Genomic DNA, 10,617 nt, shown 5'->3' on the forward strand with positions numbered 1-10,617 from the left:
GTAACTAGACAGTTTTGTAGATTAACAAACCTATAGATACAGAAATATTAAATATTCTAGTCATAATATTTTTATATTATAAAAAAGTGACAAAGCAGTTCGTGATGGAAACCAACAGTGGAGATTTTTTATAGTCAAGCAAATAATGAAATTTTGATTCCTTTCCACAAAAAACATAGCAAATTACAATTTAAAAAAGTAGGAACTAAGTTGACCACTCTAACCAGTATTCGTGGTCAACTTACAGAAAAAATAAAAATAATCATCATTAGCCTACTAAAAAATTACATAATGGTTATAACTTGATTTAAAATTATACAAAATAAAATCCATTGATTTTTGAGTCCAGCATTAATTACAAATCTCTTGCACTCCGTGACGTCTGCAAACCAATGTGAACAAAAACCAATAATGTCCAGGTCAACTATATAGCCTAACTTAGTCATAATATTATAATACTTTCATTTATATAAAAAATTGGTATGTTGTTTCCAGCTTATAAGCTTCAAAATATTGGGAATACCGTATTTCAATTTATTATCCAATTTAATTTCTTGAAGAGTTTTAAATAAAACAAACTATTCTTCCTGTTTGTTTTTCTTTTCTTGATAAGATCAGTTCTCTATAATTCAGGCTGTGGAACAAGCAGAAGTTGAGAGTGAATAATATTCTCAAAGAATTTGAAATGAGGAATAATGGATTTTATACAAAAACTTTTTAAAATACGGTCATAAAACAGTGTAATCTTCATAGTATCTAGCTAATATTTGTCATTAACTACTATTAATATTTATAAAATGAAGACAGTTGAAGTAATTTCATTGAACATTAATATTATTTTCCTAGATAAATGCTTATTTTCCATTCAGTACGGTAGTTTACAATCATTTAACAATTCATTTTTGTATCATGCTAACAATTTTGATGAGTGTGAATTTTCTGTGAGAGTTTGAATATCCATTAATTTCGTACTTCTCTTGCTCTTTTCTCTTACTCTTATAGCCTAATATATACTCTTACTCTCACTTACTCTTTTAAACATTCAAGGAAATAAAACTTGAGTTATGTTATAGCTTCATGACTAGTTGTTAACTGTTTAAGCGATTCGTAAAATTGGATCAATGGGCTAGGCTTTAGGTAGCCTACGGTAAAGCTTTTAGTGCCAATACTTGTTCTTGAAAGAACAATGTGTAGTTTTGAACTATTAATATAAAATATATTGAGAAGTAATTTCTTGAACAACAACATTTTAAAGTTAATTGAAAATTGCGAATTATTTGAATAGTTTCTTTTTGATTATGTTAATTTTGGATGTTCAGAGAGATTATTTTTTAAATTGAAAATTTGTTTCTTGTTTTGACACATGGTATATAACCTGCTTCATCTCTTCTCTCCATTGATGAAATCGTGTAATATTCGTGGAAAAAAATTTAAAATAAAAATTCTCACTGAGTTTTAATTTATATCTTCATATTTTTTAGCAAACTATTCATTGAGAAAAAATGTTCCTGTGAACTAACAAAAATGAATTGACCATATGATTTTGACTTAGAAAATTTTGAAACAGATAATCATGATATCAGCTTAAAATAAAAACAAAAAAGGCAAGGGTGTGTAAAAGACTTTGTTTTATCCTCTTTCCCTAGCAGCGAATTCGAATATGATAAAACCTATTCGTGTCGAGGGGGCGTTCGGTGCTATGCGGTTGCTATTCAGAACCGAATTCAAACCGAATCACCGTTTCACACTAACTTATCGGAATTCGCCGAAAACGAAACGAACCGAATGAATATGAAACTAGCTTTACGCTTGCCTGTAATCTACAAAAAAGATCCATATCATATTGCATTCATGATCCTAATAAACTATGTATAAATAACTGAGTAATGTAGATAAAATTATGAATGACAGATAGCAATATGTGTAATTTATTCAGTCAAATTTATTTAATATGCATGCACGTGGATTCTTTTGCATTGTGTGGTAATCCCTTATACATGAACTTCATGATCTCCAATAACGTCTTTCATCTTCTTTGCTTTTATCACACATGGTATATAGTAATAATATATAAAATGTATAGAAGTGTCAAATTCCCAAATTGATATTTCATTGTTCGTAGCATGACAGGTAACTTGAGAAAGTGCAGTGCATTCCATCAATTTTATTTTTATTTATTTTGTGAAAATTTATGATTATGAACAGTGCAATGCAGATGAATAATGAATCATAATATTAATGGAAGGACTTGCAATTCATATACATTATATGTAGTCGAATTGAATTTACCAGGTCATCCTGACAATTGAGGTGAAGCTACCCTACGTGCAGGTTACTTTGATAATATTTTCCTATCATTAGTCTACACTCTTGCACTGCATGTTGTGTATTACCTTTATTTATGCATAGTTATTATAATTCTGTTAGAAATTTTATTGTAATGACATGGCCTAGTATAGGCTACTGTATGTATTTTCTGGTTGTAATAAAATCATTGAATATATACCGTACCGAAATTATATAAAATGCATTCAGACTCAGAATAAATTCATTCTCACATCTACGGTATTAAAATTTAAGTGTATTCAAGTTCAGTGTTCAGGAGAATGCCAGAAAATTGAAATCCTTTTTTGAGGTGTGATAAACTTTGATTTTGATCGTAACACCGACTTTCAATCACTTACTTTTAATTATCATCAACTTTATTGAGGGACAGTTTTCGAAAATTCACACTTTCTATCAAATGTCTATCATAATTAATGATGAAAGTGTGTAATTGAAATTGTATTTTTGAGCATGGAAATAATAACTTCAATCATTTCAACCTTATGGTGCATCAAATATTTTTTTCAATAGTTTTTGAAATAATTTGAGGACTCTACAGTCAAGTTTTTGAATGAACGTAGTATTGAATTACAGAATGGTGCATGGAAATACAGACACTACTTGATTTCAGAGTTCAATGGATAGTGCGTTGTGAACTGTTGAATGAACACTAAGGGAAAAGTATTTGAAAAACAAGAATGTTTAATTCTGTATGGAGTCTACTCATGTCAAACCTCACCCTGACGGTCGTTGACCAAGGGTTTAATGCTTGTTATAACTAAAATTATGTTCTTGTATAATATTATTTAGGAAACAATGTTGAAATAAAAGCAATTATTCATTCATTCATTCATTCATAGTATTGAATTAAAGTAGTATAATAGATTACGGTAGTATTTTTGTTTAATTAGATTTAGATGATAATTATTTCAATTATTCTAACTATATATATGTACTTCATATTCTATTCCATAACTATAGTTTTGTTAATTATATTAGAATGATTATATTCTAAATAATTCTCTATTTGGTTGGACTAAAGTAATCAGTTAATTAATGTTGATTAGTTTGGCTTTCAGGGTGCTATTTATACGTTTCTATTACTTTTCAGATAAATCGACTACAAACTGCTGGATAAAAATACATATATTCAGATATGGCCAATGATGGTAATAAAACTTCTGTCCTGAAAAAGATAATGCTCATGCACCAGTTGAGTGGGGTAATACCCTTTGATTTGAACAAGGACAAAAAACTCGTCCCAAACTTCAAACTATTATCCTACTCGATTCTACTAATTTTCTTCACAATTTCCTTCTTCATATATTTATCAATCACCTCGGGGCTATTCGATTTTAACAACAAACTCCCCAAAAACATTGTTGGCCAGCTAAATATCATTTTTGAAACCATAGTTTTCTTATCAAGATTCCTTAACTTGATGTTCTACTGGAAGCTGGTAATAATTAATTCGGATAACTACCATGCGGTCGACGATACTTTGCGGGAAATCGGATTCACCCCAGACTACATGGATTACTTGGCCAAGGAAAAACCGTTCCAAAAGTTATTTGTATCCCTGTATGTTTTATTCACGTTTTTAACGGTTGATTTCATTGCAGACTTTGTTATACTTGGTAACGACGACTTCAGCCTCCTCTTCTGGATGTATCTAACTCTGGTTCTAGCCTACAATCGTTTCATTCTATTCCTCACAATAAGTTTAATCCATGATGAAAAAAACAAATTTCATACCCTGAACAGCATCTTACTGAATGTAGGCTCAGTGTATACGAGCGAAGACTTCAAACCTGTAAAAATATTGAAAACCCCTCTCAATTTCCCTCCTAAAACCTTGATAAAAACTTTGAAGAGAGCACGGAATTACTGTGTAATGTTTTCAATCTTGTATAATTCCAGCTTGAATTTCTATCTTTCGTGCTATCTGGCAATGAACATATTGTCCATTATTGTTCATCTTTATCTGCTGATTATTGTTCTGAGAACATCAACAGAGAAGTTGGAAATCATCTATCCTTTAGCCTGGTGCATATTGAAAGGAATCAGTCTGATAAGACTCATATCATCGCATTGTGCTACTCAAAAGGAGGTAAGTCTTAAATAATTTTCAATTCTTTCTCATTGTATTGTAGTGAATTAATATTGAGGTAAAATTTGTTGAATGAATATAGATATTGTGGAAGTTCTCCATAATTAAAAAATTATTGCATCACTGATTCTATTTTGTCTGGTTTACTTCATTACTCAACTTACATTTATAGAACTGCAGCTTTGATTTGAAACTGAAGTTGAGTGACATTGAAATTGTGATAGAATTTGTTGAATACATAAATTGATATTGTGGCAACTCTTAATAACTGAGAAAACTCCGATTATATTGTCAATTCCATTTCAGTTTAGTTTCGTGTTGGAACTAAAGCTGAAGATGTGTTTGGTTGAACACGAAACTGCAGTCCTGTAATTTGATTAATAAAGTGTAATAATTGATAATAGAGTCAACTGGTTTTCAATTATAGTATTGTGTTCTATGATAGTATGATACTATGGGTATCAGTAAATTCATAAATATACTAGAAAGTGAATTTCCACTTAATAATTTGAGAAATAATAAACACAGAAAAAGAGCCATAGAGGCATGGCTGAACTTGAATTATTTCCAATCGTTGACTTTTATACAATAATCAACTTCATATTATAAATTATATTTTCTAACACTTCATACGCTTAATTCAAGTTTATATATTACATCCCTGATTAAGCTGATTTACGACTGACACTGGCGCACAAGGAATCTTCCTTTTGCCGGTGTTTTTGCCTCACCTACTGTAGGTACTTATGCATGTGAACATAAATTGAATCTTCTTTTTATAACTATTATTTATAATATAAAGGATATCATTTCGTTATTATATCTAATTAAATAAATGTATGTATCTTGGTTTAAGTGCAGTAGCATATACTTATATTTATTTTTTTGTAAAGCTTTTTTGTATTTTGTTTTTGGCAAATAAATTCATTCATTCATTCATTCATTTATATATTTATATTAAATGAAGAGATATAATGAAGGTACCACATCTTGATAAATATCAACAAACTAGAGTTTTTGTTGGTTTCACTATCATCAGTCAATACTAAAGTCGAATTTATACATTTTATTGATAGTTCAATAACTAATATACAGAGTGGGTGAAAAGTCCGAGAACGACTTAATATCTCATACACAAAGGTAATTTGAAGGTGGGCGTGATTGGGGATCCTACTCAAATTTAAAATACTACTTTACTATGACTTAAAATTTTGTTTCGAAATCATCTATTGCAAATCCTACTCAATTTGAAAATACTACTTTACTATGACTTTAAAAATCTGGTCCGCCATATTGAATGCAAATTTATTTTTTTTAAATAGGAAGGTGGTCATGCAATAGATGATTTCGATACAAAATTTTAAGAAATTTTAAGTCATAGTAAAGTAATATTTTAAATTTGAGTAGGATCCCCAATCACACCCACCGTCAAATTACCTTTGTGTATGAGATATTAAGCCGTTCTCGGACTTTTCACCCACTCTGTACCGGTATGTTCCATATTCAACTAATTTGTAGTTGAATACAGATTGATGATTGTGTAACAACAAACACTTTTTGAAAAATAAACTTTTTATAATTTCAAACATGTTCTACTCAACTAATTTTATTTTTTGTTTGACTCTATAGACTCTAATTTAATTGAGTCTGTCAATTAAATTCCTGGGTTGAATTAAAAATTTGTTGAATTTAGGCTATATTGTATTTCAAATTTTATTATTTTTACACATTTTATTAGAATATTTACATTTTAATATAACTCTGAGATAGGACTACTTGTAACCATCTCTCTCAATAGAAAAATTCATACTGTATTTTATATGATCTATTTTCAAACATTGAATAAAATATTCTGAAACTTTTATTAATATTTATTACTCTTTATTCCATGTAGGCAAACAGAACTGCAATGGTTGTTCATAGACTGTTGAAATATGGAGACATATCAAATATAGCAAATGAGGTAAGAAAATTGTACATAGTACTAAAATAAAATAAATAAAAGATTAATAAGTAGTAATAAACTATCACCTATATTATCAAGTTCAATCATAGTAAAATATAACAACTTTCATTGGCCACATCTGTCTATTGTTCCCATGTACTACTATACAATATTATTTTATGCGTTGCATGTTGAGAAATATGTTTCCCAGAAGCTTATATTTATTATAAATTTTAGAAAAGTAGAAACGACTTAGGGTGTGTGCACACAGGTAGCAATCAGCGGTCAGAGTGGATTGTATTCTCCTTGACCTCTGGAGCTCCGAACGCCCGACCGCTCTCTGTATGCACACACCTTCAGAACATGTAGATATTTCATAGATCTCTAAAGCTCTCTGAAGCTACTGTAGATTTGAATTATTTTACAAATTGAAATTTATTATGAGTGAGAACCAAACATTTTAATATACTTGATAAGAAATAACTTTTTTTCAATAATTACTATTGATAATAGCAAATATTTAAATCTCTATATTTTCTCAAATCTGGATAGGCTAGTTCCAACACTACAACAAGGGACTTATAAAAACGATCATTTTAGAATAGAAACTTCACTTCTCAATTGGTTCTTCACGTAAATTATTGAAATTACAAATTCAATTTAGAATAACATTGAGAATAAGTTATTGGGAGAAAGTATTTCTTTTGAGCTTAACCTTTTTCAATTCAACTTAGAATTCTAAACAAAATAGACGTCGAATCAGTAGCTCAATAAAAACAAAAAATGGAAATATACGAATTTTTCAGATATTATAATAATATATTATAGTAATGATTTGTGATTGGCAATGAAATAAATAAGTAAATTACAATCGTTAGTAAAATTACAGTAGAGATTTTTTTAGGACATCTTAGTGATTCTGGAACAAAATAATCTATTGCTAGTGCAACGAATTTTCATAAAAATCTGAATAATTTCCAATCCTTTTTTTCCAGCTACGACATTTTTCACTTGAGCTTTTGCATGAAAAATTCCGATTCAGTGTTTATGGATTGTTCGACATTGATTACACCCTCATTACTACGGTAAGTAAAACTTAAAATGTTTGATAAAACTTTTCTCAACACCAATACCAATAAGATGAGAAGCTTATTTTATATTCATAACTAGGTTTTCTCTACAAAATCTACTGCATCAATTTTTTCCTAGCTCAATGATTATTTCCCACTAGCTTATAATTGATCACTCAATATCTATTTTTCACTAGCTGGCCCGGCGAACCTCGTACCGCCAAATAGTTTAATGCATCTCATGACAAACTTTAGCTGGATGCACACCTGAGGAGGTGCGATGCTGCATTTTATTTATATAGAAAATTTCCAAATGCAAAATAAATAATTTAATAAAAATAAATTTTTTCTGAGCACCGAAGTCAGCACAATAATTCGAAACAAAGCAATGGCTTTAGAGCATGTAAGTATGAGGCCGCAGTGCTGGATGGTTACACACAGTACAGTCATTTTGTTTTTAGTCAGGGCGTTTAAAATACAAATATCGGGGCACCGAGCTTCGTTCGTTATTTTTATTAATTGATAAACAGAACACAATTCTCTAAAATGATCGTGTTTATATTTTACAGCTGGCTATAACGTCAGCTTATGAATTTCGGGGATGCGATAATTTGATTTTCCACAGAATCACTCGTTCACTTTTCACTATTCACAGACGACGAAGGTCTCAGCTGTTTCAGCCAAGGATTAATTATCCTTTTAATGTCGTTCAGCGAGTTTTCCCAAGGATGAGACCTAGTGCAATCGAATTTTTAAATCATAAACCTACTATGTTCCAAATTTCGTGAAAATCGATAGAGCCGTTTTCGAGATCCGTTGCACAAGAATAACCAGATATAAAAATATAAACAGACATACGGTACAGAAATTGCTCGCTTAATATAATAGGATACATGGTCGGTTATAGAGCAGTACACTAGTACACACTCTTGTCTACTATCTACCGATGGCTGTTGGATGACACAAATATTATAACAGCTGATTTTTATTTCTGTGTGTGGCCAGTTCACAAATATTCTTCTTTAAGGATTACATGTAAACTTTGAAGGACCGTTGGAAAGAGTCCTGAAGTCGAATTATAAATTTGATAGGCCATAAACCTGGTCCTGAACATAACAAACGCAACTAAAAAATCATCAAACTCGGTGCACACATGAAAAAGTTATTTTGAATGAAAACGACTAAGAAATTGTCAAAAACCACAGATTTATTGATACTTAGAAAGACCGGTTTCGGTTATTATGAATAATTACAGTTATTATCAATATGAACTGACCTATCAAATTCGCTTATTATCAATATGAATAATTACCACCTCTTTTATCAGAGATTGACAATGGTGTAATAACCGAAACCGGTCTTTCTAAGTATCAATAAATCTTTGGGTTTTGACAATTTCTTCGTCTTTTTCATTCAATATGAATAATTACCACAATATCAACTTCTCAACTATACAAAAAGTGAAAAAGTTATTGAATGTCAAAATTTGAGGCTCGATTTTTATTTATATAGATATCTCTTCCATTACAATAAGTTTTTTTCTGTTTTCCCAATATTTAGCTAGGTGAAAGACTGAAAGTAACCAAGAGCACAGTTTTTTATCGAAATGTAGGCCAATATAATGCAACTGTATTTTCTACTGTACAATTTTTTGATAAAATAAACATTTTGGATATTTTCTGTTTCAGGTTACAGGAGTTGTCTGTACGTATCTCATCATTCTCTATCAGTTGATGGGAAGCAAATCAAACTCTACTGAATCACCAAACACATCAATAGTTGAAGGACTCAATTAAGGACTAAGGACTCTATCAAGGAATACTACGGGATTCAATCTGTGGCTCAGGAAACTTGGATCTTCTCAAATTTCAGAAGGTGAGTTTCTCGATAATTTTGTTCTTAAAAAATAGAATCACTTTTTGCTTTTAAAATGAACGACCAACAGTCAGAATTTTTTACATTAAATGAATTAATCACTCATTCACTCACTGTGACAAACTACTGTGTTCGGTTGTCATAGTGAGTGATTAATTCATTTATTTAAAACATTTCTGACTGCTAGTCGTTCTTTTTAATAGCAAAAAGTGATTCAATAATAAGCAGTTCGTGATGGAAAACAACATTGAAGAATAATAGAATCATTCATTTGTATGGATCTATTTTAAACTATGGGATTTTGAAATTTGATTTGGTTTTCTTCATTTCACTTTTTTAGATTTTGTTGTTTTCCTAGTGACTCTTGAGTATGGGGAATCGTTGAAAAAAAAACAATAGTTTATAAATAGAACGAAAATCACAAATAAAAAACAATAATTCAATAATAAACTTATAATGATAGAGTGTTTCTAGCATTGTAATAGAATAAATACCATGTGCTGAATGTAGCTATTTTACTGTATTCTACAACTTATCAGCTACAGTAGGCATAGGCCCTAGTACCTAGGACCTAGCTATAGTAGACAGTATTTCCCAAGGACCTAGCAACAGTAGAAAATATTTTCCAAGGACCTAGTGACAGTAGACAATTTCCCAAGGACCTCTTACTTCTATATATTTATGCAGATCTATCGTATCCAAGATTATTTTATTGTGTATTAAATTCCTAAATTCTCTCTACTGCTAGAAAATGTATACCTATCGATTTCCAAAATTTTCGGCTACACAGTTATATGAAAATAATACTATAATAATAAATACTAATACTGTGGAAAAGAAGTTGTAAAGTTGTAGATACAGGGGTACTCCCCTCCTCAAAAATCTCCATCTCAAACGGCTTACCCCCTTAAATATCCCAAGTTTAGCAGCCCCCCCATAAATAAGGCACCCTCGCAGCAAAAAAGGTATCCAGACGTTATTTCAATTTCAAATGCTATTGATTATTGATGCTGACCTTTTTTTGTTGGATCTCCCCCAGGAATAGTTTCTGGGATCTCCACACAGAATTGTTGTGGAAACCTTCTCTAAGAACTTCAATGATGAAGTCAAACCATTTCAATCATTTTTGATGATTTCAATGATGAAACCTTGAAACCTTCACTAAGAATTTTAATGATGAAGTACGGTACCTATACCTGTCAAATAAATAATACTCTTTTTCTCAAGTCTTTTACATTATGTACCTTAAAGAAGGTTTCATCAAATGATTAAGAATTTATTAAGCTATATTA

The 10,617-nt window shown here is 30.4% G+C and overlaps 1 protein-coding gene across 1 annotated transcript; it reads left to right on the forward strand.

The window, feature by feature from the left end:
- The first annotated feature begins 6,342 nt into the window (after positions 1 to 6,342).
- LOC120354105 (putative gustatory receptor 28b) lies at positions 6,343 to 9,246 on the forward strand. Its single transcript, XM_039440364.1, has 3 exons — positions 6,343 to 6,398; positions 7,376 to 7,465; positions 9,139 to 9,246. Exons 1-3 carry the CDS (start codon positions 6,345 to 6,347, stop codon positions 9,244 to 9,246), a joined length of 252 nt encoding a protein of 83 aa, XP_039296298.1. The 5' UTR covers positions 6,343 to 6,344.
- Positions 9,247 to 10,617: the final 1,371 nt, after the last annotated feature.

The sequence above is a fragment of the Nilaparvata lugens genome, chromosome 13, assembly GCF_014356525.2.
Source record: "Nilaparvata lugens isolate BPH chromosome 13, ASM1435652v1, whole genome shotgun sequence".
NCBI lineage: Eukaryota > Metazoa > Arthropoda > Insecta > Hemiptera > Delphacidae > Nilaparvata > Nilaparvata lugens.